This window comes from Medicago truncatula, chromosome 4, assembly GCF_003473485.1.
Source record: "Medicago truncatula cultivar Jemalong A17 chromosome 4, MtrunA17r5.0-ANR, whole genome shotgun sequence".
NCBI lineage: Eukaryota > Viridiplantae > Streptophyta > Magnoliopsida > Fabales > Fabaceae > Medicago > Medicago truncatula.
Window position 1 is genome coordinate 3,774,123 of NC_053045.1, and position 27,311 is coordinate 3,801,433.

General features: G+C 32.7%; 3 protein-coding genes across 6 annotated transcripts; all 3 read left to right on the top strand.

Annotated features, from left to right (window-relative positions):
* Positions 1–1,254: 1,254 nt before the first annotated feature.
* LOC25491409 (protein CURVATURE THYLAKOID 1C, chloroplastic) lies at positions 1,255–4,839 on the top strand. 2 transcript variants are annotated; one of them, XM_013599312.3, is made up of 7 exons: positions 1,255–1,409; positions 1,577–1,703; positions 2,607–2,701; positions 2,810–2,896; positions 3,404–3,466; positions 3,782–3,819; positions 4,538–4,839. In XM_013599312.3, the coding sequence occupies exons 2-7, from the start codon at positions 1,601–1,603 to the stop codon at positions 4,590–4,592; spliced, it is 441 nt and encodes a 146-aa protein (XP_013454766.1). In that variant the 5' UTR covers positions 1,255–1,409; positions 1,577–1,600; the 3' UTR covers positions 4,593–4,839. The 2 variants fall into 2 exon arrangements, with proteins under 2 accessions (XP_013454766.1, XP_024637029.1); XM_024781261.2 differs by lacking the exon at positions 1,255–1,409 and adding an exon at positions 1,442–1,464 and having other exon boundaries at positions 4,538–4,796.
* Positions 4,840–6,567: 1,728 nt separating this feature from the next.
* LOC25491410 (probable plastidic glucose transporter 3) lies at positions 6,568–13,947 on the top strand. 2 transcript variants are annotated; one of them, XM_013599313.2, is made up of 14 exons: positions 6,568–6,770; positions 7,043–7,169; positions 8,067–8,160; positions 8,252–8,319; positions 8,417–8,549; positions 9,062–9,161; positions 9,427–9,539; positions 9,928–10,021; positions 11,111–11,264; positions 11,433–11,576; positions 11,673–11,746; positions 11,914–12,002; positions 12,169–12,283; positions 13,506–13,947. In XM_013599313.2, the coding sequence occupies exons 2-14, from the start codon at positions 7,100–7,102 to the stop codon at positions 13,692–13,694; spliced, it is 1,437 nt and encodes a 478-aa protein (XP_013454767.1). In that variant the 5' UTR covers positions 6,568–6,770; positions 7,043–7,099; the 3' UTR covers positions 13,695–13,947. The 2 variants fall into 2 exon arrangements, with proteins under 2 accessions (XP_013454767.1, XP_039689687.1); XM_039833753.1 differs by lacking the exons at positions 6,568–6,770; positions 7,043–7,169; positions 8,067–8,160 and having other exon boundaries at positions 8,469–8,549.
* Positions 13,948–16,353: 2,406 nt separating this feature from the next.
* Positions 16,354–26,674, top strand: LOC25491411 (malonate--CoA ligase). Of its 2 annotated transcripts, XM_024781960.2 has the most exons (17): positions 16,365–16,709; positions 17,838–18,007; positions 18,911–19,063; positions 19,391–19,580; positions 19,686–19,774; positions 20,071–20,140; positions 20,278–20,330; positions 20,464–20,571; positions 20,840–20,938; positions 21,175–21,267; positions 21,395–21,472; positions 21,703–21,807; positions 23,637–23,727; positions 24,084–24,157; positions 24,240–24,419; positions 25,508–25,561; positions 26,277–26,674. In XM_024781960.2, the coding sequence occupies exons 1-17, from the start codon at positions 16,565–16,567 to the stop codon at positions 26,319–26,321; spliced, it is 1,797 nt and encodes a 598-aa protein (XP_024637728.1). In that variant the 5' UTR covers positions 16,365–16,564; the 3' UTR covers positions 26,322–26,674. The 2 variants fall into 2 exon arrangements, with proteins under 2 accessions (XP_039689117.1, XP_024637728.1); XM_039833183.1 differs by lacking the exons at positions 24,084–24,157; positions 24,240–24,419; positions 25,508–25,561; positions 26,277–26,674 and adding an exon at positions 23,414–23,516 and having other exon boundaries at positions 16,354–16,709; positions 23,637–23,733.
* Positions 26,675–27,311: the final 637 nt, after the last annotated feature.

Here is a 27,311-nt window from a genome sequence, read left to right on the forward strand (position 1 = left end):
GGTCTAATACTGGCCTAGTCTGGGGGAGAGACAGCTCTCCATTCCACTATAATGATGAGTAACTTTACAAAGAGATATCAAAATGTTACAAGAATTAGTCTTCATAGGCTTCACAATTTAGGAAGAAATCGTCCAGAGGTATTTCAAATGCTTCACAATGATATGGGTTTTAGAACAAATGTTGGACGGGGGAAGAAGATGTTGGGGAAATTACATTTGAATCATTCTCTTTATTGATTCGTTGTTTTTGTACTACGACCTTTGTAGCACCTTGAATCCCATCTTTGAACTCCATGGGTGCGTTTGATGCACAGAATGGCACAAAACACAACAACATAACCCAAGATAGATTTCTCTCAACAACAAAAAAAAAAAAACCAATATAAATTAGCACATGACAAAATTTATGATATTGAATAATTTTTGTTTTTATAAGGTTTTTTTGCGAACAAAAGACTATTTTGGTATTTTAGACAACTTGAATGTTGGACAAAAAGTTGTGATATGGTTTAGTGATGGAAAATAAATTTACTTTTTTGTCATGTCCCTTGCCTCAAGTTTGTCCTGCCCCTAAAACAGATTTACGAATCAAACGTTGTACAATTGAAGTTGTCATGTTACATCATTCGGTTTTTAGCAAATCAAACACACCCCTTATGTCGGAAAAGATTTTTTGTTGGTATATTTTATTTTTGTTCTTCAAAAAAATAAAAAATAGAAAAAACCAACAAGTTAGTCTATAAATTATATAAATATAATTTAGTCTCTCAAATTCATAAAATAGTTAATTAGTCCATGATATTAAGATGTTAATAACTAAATCGAGGATTTTCATATGTTTTAGTTACCAAATCTACAAATTACATATACTTTAAGGAATTTTTATTATATTTATGTAGTTTAAAGACTAAATTATAGAGTGAATAGTTGTTTAGGGATTTAAATTGAAGATTTTTTAAAACAAAAATCTCCACAGAGGAAAAAATATTTGGGTGATAATATCAGATCGATCCTCCAAAATGTCGAATGGTCACAGCGCTATGTAAATACAATATCCAAACACATTCACATATTTAAAAAAAGTTAAAAAGTGAGAAAATTACATCATATATATCTTTAAAATAGTTAAACGGGATGCATTTTTGATAATAAGTGTCTAAAAATTGTGCCCAAATAATCCTAACCATACCAACATTTTCCTATTATTCCACTCAATTGGTGCCTCTTCACTTCTCTTTGTGATGAAAAAAAAAATAGGAAAGCACAAAAGGTCAAATAACAAACAAATAAATAAATAATAAATAAACATCAATTTATTTTATTTTTTGTGGTTCACATTCTTTGGATTTGAAGCTTTTGTTCTCACTTACAACCTCACTCATCATTTCCAGCAGTAGAGCAACCCAAAGGTATTGTTTTATTTCTTTCCTTAATTTAATTTTAGATTATTCCTTTTAATTCTTGGTAATATCTGATTATATCATTGACTAAAATTTGCTCTTTATTATATAAATTTATTAATTATATTGTTATAGATTATGCTGAATATTATCATCATTATTATTATTTCTTCCAGATTCTGCTTATATCATTGACTTAAATGGCTTCCATTATTGCAAGCTTGCCACCACCATTGTTGCTTCATGGTAGAAACTCATTTCCAGGGAACTTCCAAAATTTCTCTGTTTCTTCTCTTCCTCCAGGTAACCCTTTCTGGGTTTGTTCTTTTTCTTTGCTTTTGTTTTTATTATGTCTCAAAGTTGAATTTCTTATGAAACTTGTTTTATTGTGTAAATAATTGTGTAAAATCTTCAATATTCATTTCATATATCTGTGACAATAATTGAAAGTATGACATTGTTTAACACGGGGTTGTAGCACTGACACTTCAGATTGAATGTGTGTTCGGTGTCAAAAACCTACACATGCGGCAACATTTAATTACTTCAATTTTCTTAATTATTATCGGTGTTATGTCTGTGTTTGTGTTAGTGGGTGCTTCATAGGTTTTTGTTTAAGTAGTGATATATATCCTCGTGATCAGTTGGTAGGGAAATGCATAATATATGCAAGGTCTGGGATTCGAACCCCGGACACCACCAAAAAAAATATGCCCTGCACATGCAAGCTCGTCTGAGTGCTTGAACTAACTAAAAAATGGCAGTCCCGTGCACAAAGCTCCCACATATGCAGGGTCCGGGAAGGGGTCCTAGCATTTGGTGTATTGCACACAGCCTTACCATGGTTTTTACACAAGAGGTTTCCAGACTTGAACTCGTGACTTTTCAGTCACATGACAACAACTTTACTGCCGCGCCAAGGCTCCCCCTTAGTGCTTGAACTAACTATACATAAAAAAAATTCAAATGGCTTTCTGCCATGATATATGCTCCCTGAAGTTTTGCACAGTTGGTGAGCAATGCACTAGTTTGACTCCAATTAAAAATGTTGCATTTGAATTTGAAATATGATTTTCATGTGTAGAATGCTCATTTTTGAACTTCAGTGGCTTACACCATTGATTTGATTACTTTTACTTTCTGCTGGTGTGTACTACAAATGTTTATATCTCCTATATGTTTCTGATTCCTGATTTTCAATCACAGGGAGACGGAGTAACGTTCCATTTGTTGTGAAGGCTTCTGGAGAAAGTTCTGAATCTTCAACTTCACTTACTGTTTTCAAGTCTGTTCAGAATGTTGTGAGTTTCTTTTCTCCTACCACTCCCATTGTTCTCGTCTCCTTTTAAGAAAGAGACTGAATATTACCCAAGTTTCTGTTTGTTTTTTGTTTGTTGATGTTCTAACAGTGGGATAAACCTGAGGACCGGTTAGGACTATTTGGTTTGGGCTTTGCAGCTGTAGTAGCACTTTGGGCATCAACAAATTTGATAGCGGTAATCTTCACCAATCTTGCACTATTTTGGAACTGAATTCGACATTGTAGAATATTAACCGAACGTTAAGGTTATGTTTGGGACATAGGTTTATAAGGGGAAAGGGAAGAGCTTATGGCTAGCCTTACACTTAATCTCATTTTTTTTTTAATTATATATTTTGAACTCACTGAATCTAGTTTATATATTTTGCTTCCACTGATTAAGGATCCTGGATACACCACTACTCCATACCCTTCTCTTTTAGTTTCCCCCAACTCCCATAGAAACCCTAATGTAAAACTGTGTTAGTGAAATTCCCAGTGTTAGCTTTGAACCGAGTATTTCAAGGTCAAATAATAAACTTCCAACCAAGAAAACTCTCGAGAACCGACATTGGTGACATTCATTCTTTCCTTTGTAAATATAGCTATTATGGCTGTACCTTTTTTTCGTGAAAAAAACGATCTTTAATTTTATCCCTCTTCCATTCTGATTTTGATTTTTTCTGTGATATTTTGTATATAGGCCATTGACAAATTGCCAGTTATCCCAATTTCGTTGGAACTGATTGGAATACTTTTCTCAGTGGTAAGTTTTGTGTAAACTCATGAGGAATAAATGCACCATATATATTTTTTAATACTTGTATGTCAGAATGTCTGTACTAAATTGTATTCTTCATTTAAACTATAGCCAAATAAATCTCACTTGTGAGCATTCTCAACTGCATAATTTTCCCCTGTTCCAAAAAATAGAGAAACTATAATAAATTGCGTGCATTCATCTAAGAATACATTGAGTTACCGACTATGTTTTTGTTTTTGCAAGAGGGACTTGATGACTTGATTGATTTATTTGGCAACATGAACTGACATGTAACTTTAATTTCTTTTTCTGTTTCAGTGGTTCACCTATCGCTATCTCTTATTCAAGCCTGACCGGTAAGCATTTATATCACTTTCTTGATTTCCAGTTTGTCTGATGTGAGCCACATCACAAAATTATATTAAGACTTTGACTTCATAATTGAAGTGAGGAAAGAAAAAGAAAGTTAGTATCAAGGATTAGTGTATAACCATAGCCATAATAATTACAGAAAAGAAACCTATTACTCACCTGATCGATCCTTTGAACCCTTTGATTGGTTTGAGAGAGATACAAAAGAATTAGAGAATAGATAAAGCGAGAAGTACCGCACTTCTTCTCAATGGTTGCATGAGAAATTGAGAAGAGAGAAGAATAAATAGTTTTTTGCCAAGGGTATCTTTGTGTTTACGAAAAATATTAGCTTTTATCTCTTTACACTCTCTTTCTAAACAGTATATCAAATCCACTATATTTTTCCCTTATTTCTATCTTCTCAGTTTTCACACTATTTTCACAACCAAACATTTGGAGGCCTCATAATTGATTCCAAACCAGAAGATTCCCCTAGGTTGGTTTGGAAACAGTTGCATTGGAATGATTGTGCAATCGTTCCATTTGCCTCACATGTTGTATAAAATAAACACGCGATAAGTTGTTAATAGTGATTAGCCACCTCAGAATGAGACTTACAGTGATTTTAAGTTCACTCACTGGTACTTTTCAAGAGTTTGTTAGCTTATATTGCAGTCAGTAATATGCAAGCAACTTTACTTGAGTATGTTATTGATACAGGGAAGAACTTTTCCAAATCCTGAACAAATCAACTTCAGATATCTTGGGCCAGTAAGATGTGCTGCTGAAATTTTACTCCAGAATGTGATTTTAAGTGCAGATTATCAGCGACAAAAAGTTCACTCCTATGTCAAATTACAGTGCAAGTACATAAATGAACTGAAGCTTAAGTCCATTGTGTTAATTTTGTGTACAAAAGTTGAAAATGATTTTAATCTAAACTCTTAAGTTGATTGTTAAATTTGTTTTGCTTACTAAATCTGTCACTACTCACTACTATATAGCAAACTTTCTTTCTACCACTGAACCTTGACTTAACGAAGTTAAGTTTATGAAATCAGCTTACCTTAATAGTGAGATAACTTTGTATGCGACCTCATGCTGATTAGATTATTAGAGATTACATTTTTAAAAGAAAGGTTAGACCGTACTGCAAATTTATACATTTTAGGCTTCTACCTAAACTTGATTTAATTTAATCTTTCAAACTATTATTGGAGTCAACAAAACTTGGTTCAATTAGTAAAGAGACGAATCGTGCCTCACAAGGGGGTGGTGGATTGAACTCTCGCTGCAGGCGCGAGAATTTTGTTGGTATTTATGTAAGTATTCATGTTAGCGTTTTCTAAAACGAGCCTTAAGACTCGACTCATCTAAATCTTTTTTAATTTAATAAGAAAAACTATCAAATGTAGAGTTGTACCTGGACTGAACACAATATCCAACAATAACATTTCGGTCATATGAGAAAGGCTTTCATGGGCACAACCCCAAATTAATATTATTGAGGCTTAGTTACATGAAATTAACAAAATTAGACAAAAATTATATAGCCACATCAACATCATTTAATTTTTTCAATTTTTTTGTTTGTTTTTGTTTTGTGTGTGTCCATTTCCAATGGTCTTAATGCTCCCATCTCCCGCATTTGGAGATGAATATTGAGTACAAATATCTCCATAGGTATTTAGTATTGACCTACACAAGTGCTATCCCATATAAGAGAATTTTAGTGGGCATCAAATAGTTTTGACGTTTTGTAAAAAAGAAAAATCAAATAGTTTTGACGTAATAACGAGGGTATAACAACAATCTTATTAATCTTATTTGGAAAAATAATAATATAGAGATCAACACGTCAACCTTAAAACTAATGTGGCAAAAGAATAACATGGATTGTAGGAATAATTCTAATGTGAACAAATTTTTTTAAGGGATGTAAACGCATCTTTTGTTCACACAAAAAAGAAAAATAATAATTAAATAATATGTATTTTAAATAATTATATAATATGCATTTTTTAATGTATGAACAAAAAACGTGTTCAAATTGTTATGTCCACACAAAAATTGCTCTTATTCGTAGAGTTAGTAACATAGGTTGGCACACGAAAAGTGACGCTTCTATAATAAATATATTAAGTGTTTATTTGTTTTTTTTAAAACAACAACAACACAATACATCTACAAAAAATCACAAATAGTAGATTCATGAATCACATTATCACGTACATTTCTGCCTTGAGAGGCAATAATCATGACTCCACACGCATCCAATGTTGATAACATAAAACCAATTTATACATGAGAAATATTTTTTTTAAATAATACATAAAAAAATATTTAGTTGGGCACAACCCTATATAAAAAGTATAATTAAATTACATGCCACTTTATCGTATTAATTTTTAAAATATTTCACCAATATTTGCATAGTGATATTTGATTGAATGATGCATGAAAAAGTTTACACAAACAGTACATCTGAATTGTGCAATAATATCATTGCGTAATACACATATAAAATAAAAATTTCGACATTATCAATTAATCTAAATCTTACCGACATCATTGTACTTTGTACCTCAAAAAACTTAGTAACACTGATTTATTTTGACAAATTAACTTATAAGTATAGTATAGGAATTAATAATTTTATCAAAAAAAGTATAGCTATTAATAAACAGTTTACTTGCTTATAAAAAAAACAAAATAAAACACTTTACTTGAAGTTTAATTAAGTTGTTGCGTAAGAACGAAATCCATGGAAACTTTAGTACAATATTGACCAAGATTGTGTAACATACAACTGACACGTGCCTCCTTCTTCTTCTTCAACTGCCATCATCAAATTTTACACTTCACTCTCATTCATTCTTTTACATCATCATTTTATTCTAATTTCTGCATTTCTAAATCTTCATCTTCATTTTACAACATCATCAATAACAAGGTACACGTTCTTTCATTTCTCTCTTACTTTATTTTTCTAATTCAATGTAAGATTTCATTTGTTTGTTATTTTTTTTAACTTTGAAATTTTTGTAATTTTCTTCAAAATCACTTTTTTGAAAATAATGAAATAATGTTGATATTTATGTCCAGCCCATTTTTTGAAACAATAATGTGGATGGAAAAAAGTAATCTTTTTGGAAAATGGAGTTGTGGGCATGTTAGATCTGAGAAAAAGTTTGCAACTTTGATTTTGTTGTTGTTCTGGTGCAGGAATTTGTTGAAAGGTAATCTGTTGTGAGGTTTGTATAAGGATTTTATTGTTTCGCGATGCGAGGAAGACAACGAGTCGCATCAAGGGAATTATTAATTGTGCATGATAGTAAAGATGATAATCTAGGTACCTTGCTGTTTTGGGATTTATTCATTTTATGTTTGAGTGATTCTATTAGTTTTCAATTATATTTAATGCACTATAGAAGTTGATAGTAGTGTGTGTGTGAGACTGAATATTTGAGGAAGAAATGGAAATGCCCACTTTTACAAGGGTTATATTGCATTGGTATTCAATTATAGTATATTAATTGCATAATCATATGTTATGCATGTTTGGTTCATGAATTTCTTTGTTGACATTTTTTTTTGGGTGGGGTAGGGGGTACTGATTTATATAGACTAAAGGCAAGAGTGACACCCCTCACCTTACAAACCAATTTTGTAAGGATGAGTTAACCCCAATATAAAAATCTCATATAATATCAAAGCCTATCCATCACCAACCATTTATATCGACGCAACGCAACACACCAAGCCCGATATTGTTAGGGGATTGAGGGGGTGTATTGGGAAAAAAACCCAAGTCCCAGGATGAATAGTTATAGATATAATGTTTGAAATGAATTTATAAAGTGGGACCCCTCAACTTATCAGTCCATTTTGTAAGGATGAGTTAGGTCCGATATGAGAATTACTGGACTTTCTAATCACATTGCAGTAACACTGATTGTTGCATCAAGACTTCCTTTCATTGAATTCAATAGTTTACGCGTATAATTTGAATAAACATTTTGACAAACCATTTCATTATTGAGCTTGTAAAATTTGGCTTGGAATTGAAAGAAAAATTTGTGTAGTATACCTTAGAATACATGGTCAGTCATGCCTTGTATATTTAAAAATGTTCACTTGTTCAAAAAAAAAAAAAGAATGTTCACATAGTGTAGATATGACAGAAGTTCATTGTTGGTTGGTAGATATGATAGAACTAACAATATAATTTCCTTTTTCATATCTTCAGTGCGTGTACAGAGTGCCAAACCTTGTTGGCGGCGCTCTTTGCGACATGTAATAGTGGCCTCGATTTCCTCATTCTTATATGGCTACCATATTGGGTATGATACACTTCACCAAAGCTTCACACTCTTTCATCTTCTTGTCCTTGTATGAAATCATCTAATTTTCTTGTCACCATCGGCAACACAGAGTAGTCAATGAAACCTTAGAGAGCATTTCTATAGATCTCGGCTTTAGTGGGGATACATTGGCTGAAGGTACTTCATCTTAATTTTCTGACAAACATTAATCTCTAAAGTTTTGCATATAAATATAAATATTCATCCACTTCCTTTTATGTGTATGTTTATGAAGGTCTTGTAGTAAGTATATGTTTAGGAGGTGCTTTTATTGGATCTTCTTTCAGTGGGTGGATTGCAGATGGGGTTGGGCGTAGAAGAAGTTTCCAGCTGTGTGCTTTGCCTATGATCATTGGAGCAATAATGAGGTATGAACTGCATAATTCCTTATAGGTCTGTGTCTGTACAGGTGATATTTAACAATTATGAATTTAGTGCAGCATTAAGCGTAAAAATGTAGATTTGAAACAAATTTCATGTTTTAACACTCTTTAAAAAATGCACATGAAGCATCAAAATCAATCTACTTTGGTTTGTCTTGAATTCAAATTTTGTTTTTCAAGCCGCTTTTGGTAGACATAAATATTAACTATAACTTCGAACAAATCAGGAAAAGTATAAAAAGACTGAGAAATCACTTTACAACTCTAATCATCCCCATCGTTATAAAAAATAACATGCCCCTTTCTAACACATTCTCTTTCATATTTATGATGTCCATGTTCCCTTTCTAATTGTTTTCAATTATTGGCTTCTTGTATAAAACAAAAAGATAATGCAAGAAAAAATGGAAAAGAGGTCAAACATGAAGGAAAGAAAAGAGTCATCAAAATAAATAAATGCATACAACTATACACTTATTACTCGAAACTTCTTGCAGTGCAACATCAAAATCTCTCTGGGGCATGCTTTTGGGAAGGTTTTTTGTTGGTACTGGACTGGGACTTGGCCCGCCTGTTGCAGCTCTTTATGTGGCTGAGGTATGTATAGTAGATCATATCATCAATATTGTTTTTTCTTCTTCTGTGAATCATCGACACCAATGCTAAACACGACACCGGCAATAATTTGAGAAAGTGAAATATTTGAATGTAACCACATGTGTCCATGTCAGACAACGAACCCTTGTTCAATCTGAAGTGTTGGTGCTACAAATGTTTTTTCTTCTTCTACAGTACGAGGTCACTTTGTTTATGAATAGAAGTATTTTCAGTTAATAATCGTAAGCTCCACTTGCATTAATAGGTCTCACCTCCAGCTGTACGGGGTACTTATGGGGGCTTAACTCAGATTGCAACATGTCTTGGAATCATGGGTTCTCTCTTTATAGGAATCCCTTCAAAAGAAATAGTTGGTTGGTATGGAATGTCAAATTGGCTTGATGAAATTCATGATCATATCATATCTTTACTTTATCAGCAGCATTATGTATCAATTCCATTTTTCCAAGTTAATCCCTCCGTTTCTTTTTAACTGTCGTTGTTTTTTTCCGAAAGTTTTTGTTTCTATCTATTTGTCATTTTCAAAGTTCATTTCAACATCACATGTTGTTTTGTCAATATCACCCTTAATTATTTATTGCAGAGCGAGAAATAGATACAAATAAACAACAAAACTTATTGGTTTCTTTGATTTGTGTAAAACAGCGCCTTAAATAATACTTAAAAAGGAACGGAGGTAGTACTTTTTACCCAACTGATATTATTTGTAGAGAGTAAGCATCTGATGTGTAAATTTTGTGCTCAGGTGGCGGATTTGTTTTTGGATATCTGTCATCCCTGCTGCTGCACTTGCTCTTTTCATGGAGATCTGTGCAGAGAGTCCTCATTGGCTTTTCAAGGTCAAATCTCCATGTAAATTATTAAGTACTGACTATTATTGGTAAATCGAATGCATTTATTTTGGACTCTTTGTTGGTGGCTAATTGATTGTGTGGAATGAAGTATGATAAAAATGTTTTCCCGATAGTGGCTTATAGATATATAAATATGAACTTGATCGTTGTGATGATATATAAACTAAAAAGATCGGCAATAGAGCCTATAGTTGGTCAAGTTCTCTTGTTTATTTATTTATTTATTATTTATTTTTTGTTTAACCTATTTTTGATTTCTTCAATTTCTACGGACTATATTTTCCTGATGCGAGGCTATTGAAAGGCTTTATTGCTAGGTGACTTGTGTTCATCTATGTTGTTTCTTCTCCTTAGTGAATTTAAAGGATATTCTCTCTTTCCGTTATGATTGATACTGTTAGGAACCGAGTGAAAATAATTGGACAAGTCATAGATAGAAATGAAAAGAAAGAATACAACTTTATTGAAAGAATAAGAATAGGAGAGTAGACTCTCTTCCAAGGGTTTTCCCTTCTACAACAGAGCGAATTAACTATTCACTCAATGTTTACAAATTCGAACAATCTTCCTTTCCCCTTGCGTTCAAGTTTGAGTGGTTAGTTCCACATAAGATAGAAATAAGCTAAATGAAGGATATATAAGATAGGTCCCTGCCTTAAGGCAGCAAGTTGGACAAATTATTAGGAATCCAGATAAAAGGAGAGAAGACTCTCCTCCAATGGTTTCCACTTCTAGAACAACCATTTCTCTATCCACTTAATGGTTACACTTTGAATGATCTCGCTTCTAGAGAAATTTATGGGAGACCAGAACTATAAATTATAGTTCTGGTCTCCCATTTCTCTAGAACAACCATTTGAATGATCTCGCTCTCCTCTTGCAGCCCCCTACTTATTATGTAGTTAATTCCCTTTAACTGTCCATTTACTAATTTGTCCTTATGTTTTATTCTAACACTAGCTACCTCTTTTTTGTATTTCTTAGTTGCCCTCCCACAATGATTAAATCCGTTAAAATTACTATTAATAAATCCTTCGTTATATATCTATTTTTCCTATTTTTCGCTTTGCACAGAAAGGAAGAACCGTTGAAGCTGAGGCTGAATTTGAGAAGCTCTTGGGAGGACTACATGTGAAACCTGCGATGAGTGAACTGACAAAGTCTGACAGAGGTGATGAGTCCGGCACAATGAAGCTCTCAGAAATATTGTTTGGCTGCCATGCCAGAGGTATATATCATAATTTTTTTCTTCGAATTTTTGAAATATTTTTTGTGGACAGTATATCGTTGTATCTTCTAGTCAATTGCTTAATCATGTCATCCTTTATAACAAATTCTTTTTGAAAGTATATAGTTGTCTAATTCGGGTTTCTAAACCACTAAATGCATTTTGCAGTGATGTTCATTGGATCTGCGCTTTTTGCTTTGCAGCAACTGTCCGGCATAAATGCTGTGTTCTATTTCTCTTCAGCTACCTTTGAAAGCTTTGGTGTATCATCAAAGATTGGAAACACATGTGTAGGAATATGCAATTTATTGGGTAATTGCCGCTGGCTTAACTCCTTTGTGTTTTTTTCTAGGTTAATCTGTAAATTGTTGTATATTTGTCTCAATTTTGTTGTGTACGCCACTTCAGGTTCAGTTATTTCAATGATTCTGATGGATAAACTTGGAAGGAAAGTGCTTCTCCTTGGTAGCTTTTTAGGCATGGTAAGAAAGAAAAATGAAAATAATAACTTTTCTGAGTTAATAATTTTAAACTTGAAAGTTACTTGCATAAATTTCATCAGACATGTTATTAAATTCAAACTAGATTGTTCAAGAGTTTGTTTTCTATCCAATTATATTATCCGACTTTTACTCATTTTCTTATATAGGCAGTAACAATGGGTCTACAAGCCATTGCTGCAAGTTCTTATGCATCTGGGTTTGGAGCAATGTATCTATCCGTAGGTGGCATGTTGCTGTAAGTGGTTAGAAAACTTTAACTTGCATTTGGAGACCTTGCTTATGAATTTGAAAGGCATTGGTTCCTTCTTTGCACTGCCAAATAACTTCGAAGATCTCTACATACTTGAGTGCTCATGTTTAATAATATGTGTTCTAAATGTAAAGTGGAATATGTAATGCAGGTATGTGCTATCATTTGCTCTTGGTGCTGGTCCAGTTCCTTGTCTCCTCATGTCCGAAATATTACCTGGCAAGATCAGAGCCAAGGCAATGGCAATATGCTTGGCTGTGCATTGGGTAATTGTTTTTTTTTTGGCATTCATTAGTATTTGATGCTTCCTGTTGAGATCTTTGATAGTGGGCAACTCGCATTTATCGACACTCTAGATGTTTAGTCCTAGTCCTAAGCGGTGTTTAGTCCTAGTCCTAGTTCTGTTGGGATCACCTTGCTAAGCTGTGAAATCAGTAACATTGCTGCGTTGTGATCTTGGGAATGTTAACTGCAACTACTAGTCCATCTCTGGTTAATTGACCCTGGTGCTTATGATCACACGGCCCTTTGTCCCTCGCTTCTTTCATCATATGCCGCATTCTCTAATAACACACATAACTGTTGCAATTGGATCCCATGCCTCTATAACCGGATTGACTGAAATTGACCACCAATCTTCTTAACACTTTAAAATAACCATTATTATCCTTAACTTTCTAATAATTCTGTCTCTATTCACAGACTACTATTAAAGTGACATTTTCCCATTCTCACTGTGTTGTCAAGGATCTTGCCACGGGGAGTGCAATTTGAATAATCTATAAAAAAAAATAGCATTACTATAGTTAGTACAAGATTAGGCCGAAGTCAACCACTTTGGCCACTGTTTTGGTTTTGTCGCAGTCATACATCTCAGCAAAGTCTATCAAATATTGAGTTTTAAAACTGAATTTCTGCTTAAATATTTCAGTGGTATGTGCATTTAAGTCGAACTGATGTGAATGATATAATGTATCTTTATGTAAGACAAAGTAAAAATCCTCATTTATGCTAAATATTAGACTTCTTTTAATTAAATAAGGAAAAAAAATCATGGTTTTTATGGAAATCAGTTATAAGAGATAATCCAACATATTTATGAAAGAACATGAGATACTTTCTAGATATTTTAACATATTTTTTACGTAGCACCAACACTTCAAATTGAAAGTGTGTCTGGTGTCCGACACTGATATGACACCGACACATGTGTTTACAACTTCCTTAATCACTTACATTTCCTTAATTATTATGTTGTATATGTGTTAGTGTCATGTTTGGTGTCAATGTCAACGTCCCGACCGCAAAGTATGAATTGCAATTTGAGTTCTGATTTTTCAGTAGTTAGAATTACTTGAAATCTCTTCTCTTGATGTAATATTCAGTTGCATCAAATAAATTTTACGTGCTTGAAAAATAAGTTTTGGCATTCCAGGTTTATCAATGTCATTTTCATTTGGCTCTTTTCGTTAACATTTTTTTTAACAGGTGATAAACTTCTTTGTGGGGCTATTATTTTTGCGCATGCTGGAACAAATGGGAGCACAACTCTTGTATAGTATTTTTGGTTCATTTTCTTTGTTAGCTGTGATTTTTGTGAAGAAATATGTTCTGGAAACAAAAGGGAAGTCACTGCAGGAAATTGAGATTGCACTTCTTGCACAAGAAATAGTCTAAATGAGCTGAATAGGATCATATGGATGAGGTATAGGGATAGATTTCCATTTGTTGAATGAGTTATAGAAACATTTTTGGTGAATGAAAAGATAAAGAAATTACCTCTTTAACATGAAATTTTGCCATTGTATTAGCTTAAATGTTAAGTTTTGGTATGATGACTTGTAAAACAAGTAAGAGACTGTACAACATGAGTAATTGTTCTATGTTTGATTTAAAATATAATTGCAGGACTAGACAAATTAAGGGATGAGGACTAGTACAAAATTTCAAAATCTTTTTACTCAACAAATTTTTTCCTACTTAATTACTCTCTCCCCCACATTCTCTCTTTCTCCTCCTCAGACTGCTCCTCTATCTCTGTGTGTATATGACATAGATGATTAGATGAACACTATATGTCAAACTTTAACTTTTATCACATTTGTAAAATACAAAATTAACAATTCTACCATTTAGTATTGTTAAGTGTATAATTTATGTCACTTTTTCTTATTTTAAAAGGTCTCACTTCATAATTTGCTTGACCTAAACATGTTGGGTTCAGGCCTAATGAGTTGTGAACTTTGTTTTTGAAAAATATGAGTTTTTCCCAACTCTTAAGGAAAATATTCTTGCTCTCTAAACTTTGGGATTCTCCTTGAAGTAGAGGAAATGAAGAGGTCAATGAACTTGTAGACAACTCAGTCTGTCTCCAAAGGACAGGAAAAATATTCAAAACATATATGTTCATGATGACTATCGTACTAGGTACATATATATCCACTTTGATGAATTTTCAAACTTAGTAATTTTATTTTATTTGTCAAAACCGAACTAGGTACAATAGCTTTATCCTTAAATATAAACATTTTAAAAAAAAAAAAAAAACTTTGAATACTATAAGTTCATTTCAAAACTACTATATATTCATTATTTTTTGTTCTTTCTAAATACACTTTAACTAATACTATTTATAGCATGATAAATCAGAGTTAAGCATATCCATATAATAAAAATTATGAACATTTAGACATAAAATGGAGACATTAAATAAATCACTACTTTTCTTAGTAATTTATATTTATATGCAAAATACACCACGAATGAGATAACTTTGAAATTCCACCACCTAGATACAACTAATAAAAAATTGATTCATATTATGTGAATGCGTAAGTTTAACTCTTGTTATCGATATAAAGATCTCATTGATGGATAATCTGCAAGTATCTCTATTAATATTTTGAGTCTTGATGCTTACTCGTGTGACCTCTAGGACCCAACTCACATAATTTTTTAGTATAAAAAAGAGTTAACTTTAAAACAATCCTGATTTCATTGCATAATTTCCATGCCAATCCTGAAACGCTGGATTCAAGACTTTGACATCCAGGATTTATGAGATATTGATTCTATCTTTTGACATTACATTGCAGTAGTTTTTTTCTATAGCTTTTGAGTGTATGTTAGTACTTAGTAGCAATCAATTTATACATATCATAGTTTGCTTTCCCAAATGAGATTATTTGAAAACTTCACATGTAATTATCAACATTTTTCTCTATCCTTTAATAAAAACTTCTTTTTTGCCAATAAAAGTTGACTAAGTTAATAAGAAATTGACTAATTCGTAAGTAAAATATTTAATAAATGATATATAAATACCTCTGTTAATATTACATTGAACTTTAAAGTCTTTTCTGAACCTGGTGAGCTGAAGTCCACCAAAAACCTTTTTCTTCTTCATTATATTTTGCAATGTGTACGTTAACCCTTTGATTATTATCTCTTGTATATATGACGTGGTAGATATGCATAAACTACACAGGCGAGTGGCTTAATTTTGAAGTTAATTAGGATGCCACCCTGGCAAATATTTTTAAAAGTAGTTATGTGACCCTTTCCTATGGTTTTTTTAACTGTGTGTTAAGGATGTATTAAGTCATCCTTCAAAAAAAAAAAGGATGTATTAAGTCCTCTATATTTGTTACAAAATACAATCCGGAAAAGTTTACATTGCTTAAGAATCAAAATTAAAGATAGTTTATAAAATTTCACACTCCTCACCAACAAGCCATGGATAAAGATTTAGATCCCTTGAACATGCAACAAGATGGTTGAATTTTCAACTTATGAAAAAAATAAAAAATCAATTTTTTTTGTGGTGAGGGTTCGAACCTTGCATATATATTATGTATTTTATGTATTGTCCTTACTAACTTAGCTAAATTTACGGGGACAAAAAAAATTCAATTGAAAGAAGGATAATGATATATATCTCTTGATTATAGAGAAAATTCGGCTGAGAGAGTAGAATCCACCGATTCTCCAACAACCGTTATGTAACAGTGAAAATTTCATACATATGAAATAAAGTAAAAAGTATAATAAAATTATATAGACTTCATAAAAGGTTCAAATAGATGTCTCCGAGCATAACTTAGTTGACAATGATATTGTGTTATATAGACGGAAATTGAAATTCGAATCATGAATTTTCAATTTATTAAAAAAAGAAAAAATGCTGCAGTGCAATGTCTCCTTACAAAAACAATACTATAAAAATGAAACGTGATTTTGGAGGATTTGGCAATTTGCTTAAGCCAAATGGGAAATACTTAAATAAGGTAAAATTGATTTGAATGAGTGTAATTCACGCAACAATAAGCCTCTTTCTCAAAAAATCTGTTTATATAATCCATCCAGAAACAGATTTTATCATCATAATCACCTAACCCTTTTAGATTAAGCAGATAGATATCCATAACAAAAACAAAACGCTCACGTTTTTCTGATTGAATAAAGAAAGAAAGGGACATAGAAGAAAACGCCAAGTTACAAAAAAACACACAAAGTTTCATTCCACCCACTTCTTCTACAAATACAAAATGAGAAACTCATTTAGGACTTTTAACAAACACTTTACTTTCATTTCTTTTCGTAAACTTCCTCACTCTTTTGGTTACGTAACTTCTTCTTCTTCTACTCACCCGACCTTCTCTTTCTCTCAATTTCGTTCATCGTCACACTCATGTAAGTCTCTCTTTCTCTCATTGGCCGATGATTTTTTTTTTTTGTATGTTAATGCTCCTAAACAATTCGTCAGATGACCTCCTTAACCACTTGAGCTCAATTGTTTGGTTTTTTTTTACATTGAATTTGATATCATTGCCATGTTTGAATAAACAAGCTTAATTCAGCACTTATCATATAAGTTCTTATATATAAACTGTTTTAATAAAATGAAGTCAAACTGTATTCATATAAGCTACAAGGAGAGCTTAAGGAAATAAGTTGAAAACAACTTATGGTCATATTCTCTTGAACAGTTTCACAATTGTTTATGCTAACAGATAAGCTCAAATAAGCCATTAATTTTACTTTATTACTAGGTAGTTAGTCAATAAGTTGGTGTATATAGATATGCTTGTGTAAGTTTACGTAATTATCAAATACGAAATTTCTGTAATAATAACAAATATACGAAATTTCACAACTGTGGAAAATCCAAATCCAAATTTTACACATGTTTTGGTATCATTATAGTATAAGATGTTAAGGCTTGATTAAAAAAAATATAAGATGTTAAGGGTAGATAAATAAAATGAAACAAAATAGTGTGTTATGCAAAGCTGAGTTGTCTGGAACTGGCATTTCTGGCCGTGTGGCAATAGTCCTAAAAGCTATTCCATTGCAATCCAGGTTCGAATGCCGGTGACAGAAAGAAGCATAAAGCTGAGTTGTCTTGAGCAATTATTTGTACATGCAACATCGATAGTTAATGCTTTTGTTGTTGTTTTGTGAACCTTAGGCTTCAACTTTTAACATATCGATAAAGGGTTACTTGGTTCTAAATGCTACAGACAGTTGTATAAAATTCTCAGTTATTATAACTTACTTATTGTTACTATAATGTACAGTTTGTAAGGAATAAGGTTTACATTGAGTTGTTATGATTATTTTATGATTATGTAATTGCTTTGCTTGAAAGTCTAGAAGGGTCATCTTGGTTCTCAACAGTCAGCAGTTTATTGATTAGTCCCTTGAGAAGACTGTCAAATGGTTAATCCCGTGATTGCTCATTAAGCATAATGTAAACATGGTTTAGTACCTACTAAATTCATTTGTATGACTATTTGATTGTTTGTTCTTTTTATATAGCATCTCCATCTTCTTCATTTATGGAGGTACTCAAAGCAATTGCAAAGCAAGACTTTGCATCCCATGGAAATGTTGCTATCAGAGCTGATCAGAAGAGTTATAGTTACATGCAAATTATCTCTTCGGCGCAGAAGATATCTAATCTCTTATGTGGAAGTAATGTCAAAGCAGTGAGTTACAACTTGGAATTCCCCTACTATTCTCTTTGTCTGATGAAATAGGGACTGCCATTGGTTAGCATTGGACGAATATGATGAATGGAAATTCCCATCGACTTAAAAGAGTTATTATGCTATTCTTTTTCAAATATAAAAAATATTATTAATTTATATATAAAAAATAAAATAAAAAGGGGGCATAGTACGGTTTCTAGGAACACAAAAAACAAAAACTATCTAAAGGCATGAAGATAATTAAGAATGGAGCAAGGCAGGTAAGAGACTCAGGCACATCTAAGGTGGAAGCTCTTTGAAACAAGCAGGGGAAAATGCTTCAGCATCAATAAGAAGCTAAAGATACCATCATATATCCCATTGCATATTTAAGAACAAAGAGACACTCTGTAAGATGCATATGTTCCTCTTGAACTAAATGCACAAGAATAGCCAACATGTAGTTGGTCAAACTGGTAAGAGACTCAGGCAACTTTATCAAATGTTCATGAGTTTGTTCTCTTAATTTTGGCATATAGAGAAAACTTGGTTGGGAAGGGAGAATCCACCTTCCGTGTCCTAAAGGTTCTTCGACGAAGATTAGTAACTGCCTACAAGGTGGTGGATATTTCATAAAATGTATACTATATAGGGGTCTTCTTGTGTTGTCTGAAACCTTCATACTAACAGTAGGAAACAACTTGAATGTAACAGGAGGCACCCTGTTCTTATATTTTAAAACCCACAGTTTTTTTAAGCTATTCTGTTTTGATCATATGTTAAGAATTGAAGAGTAATGAAATGCTTAGTCTGTTGTTTGGCATTTGTGTGATTGTTGTTATATTATGGGAGTGTGATCCTACATCCATACATATGCAGAAAATAATTATTTAGTCAATTATTGATGGCTCCAAAACCCAGGGAAATCTTGGTGGAGCTCGAATAGGAATTGTAGCCAAACCCTCTGCTGAATTTGTTGCTGCAGTACTTGGGACTTGGCTTAGTGGGGGTGTTGCTGTTCCACTTGCAGTCAGCTATCCAGAAGTAGAGCTACTGTATGTGATGAATAACTCGGTATGCTTTAGAATCCTCCATTTCTTATATAGTTCCATCGTACCCCTTTCTTTTATTTGTTTAACATATGACCTGTGAACATTATGAAGTCAGGACTTCATTAATTTTCCCTTGACGTTGTCTTCATACCTTTTATCTCAACTTTCAAATAGCTGATTTATATGTAGATGTTTGCCTTTGTGAAAGTTAATGACATAAATACCTTACATATTATAGATTTCATATTGTACCTAAGGAAGAAATAATTGGTTATATGTACAATTGTTGGCCTATTTATTTATTTATTCTGCACAACCTTTATGCTTCAATTTTATTCTGTGGCTATAGGACACGTCTGCAATACTGAGTACTGAAGATCATAGTGAATTAATGCAAAACATTGCCAATAAAACCTCTTCTCAATTTTTTCATCTTCCACCAGTTGCTAATAAGTCGTTAGAGAAGAGCAGAGATGAACATTCACAGAATGGGAAAATTGATGCAGACGGAATTCTCCTGGAAAAATTCGAAAGATCAAGTATGATATCAGCTTTTAAATATTGGATAGAACATAATCTTTTGGTTGCTATTTGCTGTCACTTCTTTCTCATTCATCATTTGTTTTTCATATCCTTTGTCTTAGGTCAAGACCCGGCACTCATTTTGTACACTAGTGGAACAACAGGTAAACCTAAGGGAGTTGTTCATACACACGGAAGCATCATTGCTCAGGTATGCTTTATGAATTATCCAGTTACATTTAGTCCTACCTCAAATAAACAATTTCTTTTTTGAAGGATCAAATAGACAATTTCATTACTTTGATAAATCCTCTTTCTGAACACTAATTCTATTATTTTTCAAGTTATTTTGGTAGAATAATCAAATCATACAAATTCTGCTGTTTGTAACTTCATTTGAATCATAACTTAACACACTTTAGTCTTTGTTGACTTGAGCATGTCAATTCGTTCCTACTTTATTTCTGTTTTTCTCTAATTTTTGTTTTCATTATGTCTTGATTTTAGGTCCAATCCTTGACAAAAGCATGGGAGTACACATCTGCTGATCAGTTTTTGCATTGTCTACCACTACATCATATCCATTGAAGTTTTTTTTTTGTATGCATTATTCCATATTTTTGTAATTAGAAAACATATTACTATTTAGTATATTTTCTGAATATGTTATTTGGAATATCTTTGCAACGTCAATCCTTGACTTACATGAAATACATGTCCACGGGCTTTTCAATGGTTTACTGGCCCCTCTCTATGCAGGTTCCACGGTAATTTATTCTCCTAGCAAATACAATTAGAAAAAAAATGTATATGTTGGTTTCAAGTGGCTTTCAAATATGTAGTATCCATTTTGAATATATAGTTTGTGTGTATGCTAAGAATCTCATTGTCTTATTGAAGGTTGAGTTTTTGCCAAAATTTAGTGTCGGCGGAATTTGGAAGAGATGGCGTGAGTCATATCCAACTGAAGGATCTAAGGCTGATGATGCTACAACTGTATTCACTGGAGTACGTATCATTCTTATCAGCATTGATGTGTAATTTAGGCCTGGCTGAAAAATGAAGAAGAATTATATTTGCTGCCATAATCATAAGAAACAGCTTTTACAGACCATATGATGGTGTTCTTTTTTATTCTTGAAAAATGAAAACTTTTCACATTTCAAAAAAATAAAATCAAATCCATATACATACTATTTTCAATCAACTGTAGTCGCAATGATTGGAAAATTTGTCTTGGGTGACCTCATCATGGTTAAATAATTCCTATTTGAAGGTTCCAACTATGTACGCCCGATTAATACAAGGTTATCGTGCGATGGATCCTGAGCTACAAGCTGTGTCAGCATCTGCTGCAAGGAACTTGCGTTTAATGGTAAGTTGATGCTCCATGCATCAAGAGTTTTTATCTCTTGAAAGAATATCAATGGATCTTTGTCTGAATTTCAGAAAATGAAGGTTATTCTTTATTTTTTAATTTGACTTAATCAGTGAGTAGTAAAACTTATTGGTGTGGCAATTTACCATGCATAAACTCGCTGCACTTTATGTTATGTATGCTAATACTAACTCAATTTCTGAAATCTGATATATTATCATGCTATTATTCAGATGTGTGGGTCCTCTGCACTTCCTCAACCTGTTATGCAAGAATGGGAAGCTATCACTGGCCATCGTTTATTGGAGCGATATGGCATGACGGAAGTAAGGTCGCTTTAGTTTAAGTTCTTCAACTTTATAGAGAATCATATGTATTGTATTTTGCTACAATTCTCATTAATTTTGTAACAATTTTTAATATGAATCTCATTCTATTCTATCAATGTTCTAGTTTGTCATGGCATTGTCAAATCCATTGAAAGGTGAGCGTAAGGCAGGCACAGTCGGAAAACCATTGCCTGGTGTGCAGGTTAGTTGAAGTAGAACTTTTCCATTTGCTATTTTTTATTTTTATTTTTGAAAAAAATTCCATTTGCTATTGATCATAGAATATGGGCTTTTTTATCTCTCAATTCCACTGTTGCATAATCTGTTTACATGATCAGACCCCCGAAACAGCAGTCTGGATGATTTTTATCATATGGTCTGGGCACAAATTTGTCACAACACTCATTAAAGTGATTTCTGTATGTGTAACAGGTCAAGATTCTTGCAGATGAGGAGCATGGGAATGAAATTAATGAAGCCGGCGAGCTTTGCGTTAAAAGTCCATCATTGTTTAAAGAATATTGGAAACTTCCAGAGGTATTTTCAGTCAGAATGCTGTTTTCTTAAATCTAATGATTCTGAAATCATCAATTAGTAATAACTATTACTTGTTCTTCATTTTATTTTATAGTACAAACAATTTCTTATTGATGTATAATGCACGTTTAACATGATATTTTGCCTATTTCCTTGTTATGCCCCACCACTATCCTAAGGCTCTACATTTGTTATAGGTTTTTCACATTTTGAGCAACAGAAGTTCTATGGTGCTAAGGATTAAACTCAATAAAAGGAATATGTTAGGCGCTGAAACTAATTAGGTGTTATATGCTAAGAGAAATATGGGGGAAAAGTAGGGATCTTAGGGAGGAATTGAGAGAGTTCTCATTGGGAAAAAACTAAATGTTTATAGGGAGCGTATCCTGCAGAGAAATATAGGAGAGTGGAAAATTTAGGGTAAAGTTGGTCACTTTGTCCTAGGTGAAGATTGCTTGCTGCAGTCTCTAGGTATTGTGGATGCTTTTGTGGGCCAGCAATACTAGAGTAAGAAAGGCACATGATAATTCCACTGATTAGGATTACCTACCTCTTTTTAAAGTCTGAATTATTTTTGTTTATTTAGGTTCTCAACATAAGATTTGCAAAACAGAATCTTTTGATTCTATCAATTAGCATTGTTAGTTTTGATTCTATCAATTAAGATATTTCTTAGTTGTGATCCTAAATAACTAGGATAACCAGGATCTCATTCTTGCAATTTGTAGACTTTATAACAACATTGGAGGATTGGAATAGAATCGTCAAAGAATTATTTCTCATAAAAACACGTGAGTTCAAGGAGAGACTTTTTCAAAGACGAGTTAGCTCAGAGTTCATTATTCAGTTATAACAAAAACTATTTGTAAACTAATTAGCTACTATAATAAACTAAGTGAAAGCTGAGTAATACAGCAACAGCAACAACAACAACAACCAAGCCTTATCACACTAAGTGGGCTGAAAGCCGAGTAATACACATCAGTGAATTAGGACAGAGTAGACAATTCTCTCAAATTAGGCTGAAGGCAGAGGCTTTTACGTAAGTCAATTCATTGATATGTAGCTGGTACATGCATGACAATAAATTGCTTCGCGAGAGCATTCATACGCACCAAGAACAGATCAATCTCCATATGTTTCGCTTCAGCAAAAAAAAAACTAGAGAGAAGGTCCAGTCATGAGATTTATCACATGTTTAGACAATTTGGCATCTCTTACCATAGGTGTGGTAATTTATTTGCATTAGTCATACTTTTCTTAGCCAACAAGTCACAGATGTACTTGCTTTGAGTATGTAAAAAGGACGATTGGGCTGATGTCTGACTCCAATGCCCAAAAAATAGGATCCTTGATTTCGGATCCTATTCATTGTTACTTTTGATTCTATCTATTAGGATGGTAGTTACTAGTTATTATTATGACCCAGATTTATCAGGATATTTTTCATGCTAGTTTTAGCCTTTTAAAAAGGCATTTGGGCATTAGAATAAGATCATTAAAGAATTGGTTATCAAAAACTTGAAATTTAAAAGAGAGACTCTATCAACAACTATGGGTTTACCTCTTTCTTCCATTTCTAAAACTGTGACTCTGTCCCCCACAGGGGTCCATAACATTTTCTCTTTCAATCTCACTACTACCAAATCAAACCTCTGTTTTCATGAGGATTTCTCTCTGTTGTGAGGAGCTGAGCTCTCTTATGTCGGGTAAATAATATTGAGATATTTTCAGCTCCTATCAATATACAATATTAATTTTAGTAATAGAAAGTCCATTTAGAAGAAATATAACATTTTCCTCTAAGAAATTTTATTATTTCCATGTAGGTAACTAAGGAATCATTTACAGAAGAAGGTTTCTTTAAGACCGGAGATGCAGTTACAACAGATAAAGATGGATATTACATCATTCTAGGACGTAAGGAAATTTCTGTTTCTCTACACATGTTTTATGGTTCTCATGCATAATAATGCACCTGAACTTAAATTTTTAGCAAAATAACCGTGATCTGTATCTTTCCAATTTTTCCCAACATGAATCTTCCAATACAAGTAAAAACCATGCTTGAAGTGTTATCAGCAATTTTTGGGACGCGTGGTTTTTTCCCTAATAATTTTGCAATATTGACTGGATGTGTACAAGAAGTCAACTGTTTTAGTGCTTCGCTAAATAAAAGCGAAAAGATCCCTACGTCTGATTTTATCATCAGAGTAGTAAAAGTTAGATTGTGATGGAAATAATACATATTGTGTACATTTTCTACTGTTTATCAGGTACTAGTGCGGACATCATCAAGGCCGGTGGCTATAAGCTGTCTGCATTGGAAATCGAATCAGTTATAATAGAGGCAAGTGGCTATGGTTTTCACATCTTATGGTTGCTAGTTGTTGTTATATGATATGATATTTAGATTCTGAACCTTTTTGCAGCATCCAGCTGTCTCAGAATGTTGTGTCTTGGGCTTACCACACAAAGAATATGGAGAAATTGTTGGTGCAATTATCGTGCCAGAAGCTGATGTTAAACGAAAGCGAGATGAAGAGTCAAAGCCGGCTCTAAGCATAGAAGAGTTATCCACTTGGGCCAAAGATAAACTTGCACCTTACAAGGTATGGTGACATGGTCATTGTTTATTTGTTTTATAGTCAGTCTGCTCGCAATGGATGTTTTTGTGGACCATCCATTTGTATATATGATATCATTTTTATAGAACTTATATTTCTGAAATTTTTAACCCCTCCTTTATGAATAACCTATAATCACGAATGATACTACGTTATCCAAAACTTGTATTCAAACAAAGAAATATGTGCTTCTTTAAAAAAAAAAAAAGGAAAAAAACAAAGAAATAAGTCATACGCATTTTAAGTACTTTATTTTCTAAAAGAGCAGTGATATTTTGCCACAACTTTGACATCAAATTCAACAACAGATTAGATGTTCAATGTGGTTCAAATATGGAGTTGACACAGTTCAGTTGATGGTTAATGAATGTAATAAGGTATCCCAGTTCATTAACCATCCACTTAACACAATTAACCACGGTTTTATGTCACTAACCACGAATTTCAAGTGTATATTTGAATATAAATTGTGGCTAAAGAATATCATGTATCTTTGAACCCCTCAAATATAAGATTCATTTGAACATAATTTGGATGATTATAGTATGTGTATATTTGAACACTTGAAATCGGGGTTAATTGTGTTCACTTGACGGTTAATAAGTTGAGACACCTTGTTATATTCATTAACCATCTACAAGACATAATTAACTACATATTTAAATTGTGTTAACCATCTAATTTATTGTCGCAATTGGTGTCAATTAAATACAAGCTGCCATTGAAAATGCTTGTGATATTGATTCAAGTTAATCATACTCTCCATATCTTTCTGAAATTTTGTATCCATATAATTCTGGTGATTTCATTCTGTTAATTTTCAAATTTCATCGATTTCGTTTCCTTCATGTTCCAATTGATTCTTATGTGGGTATTTCTACTGAAGTTTACTTAGACAAAACACTTGTTAAAATACTAGATTGCTCAATTAAATTGTGCAATGATCATCTGCGGTAGCGGAAAAAGTTCACGTAACATTTTGAATCTAATGTATTTATTTATCTTGCATTCATCGAAGTTGTAGGAATTTCAAAAGTAAATTTGGTTTAATAATTTGTTTATATCTTTGTTAGATACCAACTCGTCTGATCCTTTGGGACTCACTCCCTCGCAATGCAATGGGAAAGGTAAGTTACTTTTGCTTCTATGACATCCTAATCACATGTCATTTACCATTTCACTGTGAAGTGTTTGGATCCTCTGTATCGGTGCAATCACGGTATAGCAATTAGATATAGGACTCTCACGAGGAGAGCCTAAAACACTATGGAGATCTCTACATTGGGTTAATAGAAACCATACTTGAATACCACATCTTTACCAAAAACTATAAGGCATTGAATACATGAGTTTTTTAATTATTGGTTGCTCTACACAAACATCTGCATCCAATGTGCAACTTCCCACTCACCCTTAACACTCCAAGAATCTCTCCCTCAAGCGTGTCTATCCATTAATTTGGCATCTCCCTCAAGCAGAACTTTTTCACTCCAGATGCCACCTAGCCTCCATATTGCTAGACAAGCTTTTGATACTAGGAGTAGGAGCCTATTACTTTAGAAACCGTCGACTCTGATCCTACTTTTGAATCACGAGGGTAGCCTATAAATCTCCACATTGGATTAAGAATAACTACACAAGTGGTTTGAACACCACATCTTCGCCAAAAACCTTAGAACATTGAGTATGAGTCCCCTTATTTAAATGATGCTCAACACTTATATTTTAATATAATGTGGGACTTCTTACTTCCACTTAAGAGTCCAACACATCCGCTGCAGAGGATCCAATTTTGCTTTTTTTTAGGAAGGAAAATTAATTCTTCTTTGTTTGAAATTTCAGGTAAGTAAAAAAGAGCTGAAGAAGATCCTAGCTTCAGAACAGTAAAAACACCATTTGAACATTGTTATGATTTACTGGGCAAATCAGTTTTGTGAAACCAGTTGTATATTGGTGCAAACTGAAAGAAAATTGCAGTAATTATTTATATGAAAGTGAAGAGTTTATTCAGGCTCTTCAGAATTACAATAAGCAAGATTTAGCTTATCTTTAGGAGTGAAAAACAGAAAATATAACTAATCATAGTATTTTAAAGGTCAAATACATGATGAGGTCCTTTAAAGTTAGATTTTTTAATGGGTCCGAAAAGTTAGTGTTTGTAACAAATTAGTCATTTTGGACTTATTTTGTATCAAGTTAGTCCTTTAAATTGTATTATGTTGCATATGTTTGTACCGTTACCCTTTCCATCCAACTCCGTTAAAATGCTGTTGTGGCGCCAAGATAAGCAAAATTATATTACTATTTAATATTTCTGTTAAAAGCAAAAAATTAAAAAGAATAGGTTTTTCATCTTCTCCATCATTTTAATCTACATCTTCCCCATCAGTCAACCTTCATCATCTTCATCAAATTGAAAATCAAATGTATTTTATTTATTCTGTTAAAAGCAAATCAATAAAACCCAAAAGTAAAATGGAAAGAACATCTACGATGTGTATCCCTGAAGTCAGCAAAATCCATATCTCAACAAATTAGGTTAAAACTGATTAAAGAATCTTCTTTTGCTTTTTTTTTCCATCACTTTTTAAAAGTATTTTGTGGAGCTCATACCTTCTTTTTTTCTTCTTTTTTTCACTTGGACAATGTTATTTATTTCAGTTTCAATAGTAAAAGTGTTGTCTATATTGTATAAAAACATTGTTATTTATTTAATCAGATAACATTTTCGTCCTTTATCTTAGTTTTTTCCCGATTTAATCATTCATGTTATAAAATGTCAACGATGTTAAACCTTTTTATCAAAAAAAAAAAATCATAAAAAAAAACATACAAAAAATTTATCAAACTCAAAAACAAACCCAAATCTTAATCATA

What these genes read in the sequence shown, in the direction of transcription:
- LOC25491409 (XM_013599312.3), top strand. Translation starts at nt 1,601, where the DNA reads ATGGCTTCCATTATTGCAAGCTTGCCACCACCATTGTTGCTTCATGGT. An exon ending in TCAAGTCTGTTCAGAATGTT is followed by an intron (nt 2,702 to 2,809) that starts GTGAGTTTCTTT and finishes ATGTTCTAACAG; the next exon opens with TGGGATAAACCTGAGGACCG. An exon ending in CATCAACAAATTTGATAGCG is followed by an intron (nt 2,897 to 3,403) that starts GTAATCTTCACC and finishes TTTTGTATATAG; the next exon opens with GCCATTGACAAATTGCCAGT.
- LOC25491410 (XM_013599313.2), top strand. Translation starts at nt 7,100, where the DNA reads ATGCGAGGAAGACAACGAGTCGCATCAAGGGAATTATTAATTGTGCAT. An exon ending in TAGTAAAGATGATAATCTAG is followed by an intron (nt 7,170 to 8,066) that starts GTACCTTGCTGT and finishes TCATATCTTCAG; the next exon opens with TGCGTGTACAGAGTGCCAAA. An exon ending in GTTTGGCTGCCATGCCAGAG is followed by an intron (nt 11,265 to 11,432) that starts GTATATATCATA and finishes TGCATTTTGCAG; the next exon opens with TGATGTTCATTGGATCTGCG.
- LOC25491411 (XM_024781960.2), top strand. Translation starts at nt 16,565, where the DNA reads ATGAGAAACTCATTTAGGACTTTTAACAAACACTTTACTTTCATTTCT. An exon ending in CAAGGAACTTGCGTTTAATG is followed by an intron (nt 20,939 to 21,174) that starts GTAAGTTGATGC and finishes GCTATTATTCAG; the next exon opens with ATGTGTGGGTCCTCTGCACT. An exon ending in AACCATTGCCTGGTGTGCAG is followed by an intron (nt 21,473 to 21,702) that starts GTTAGTTGAAGT and finishes TATGTGTAACAG; the next exon opens with GTCAAGATTCTTGCAGATGA.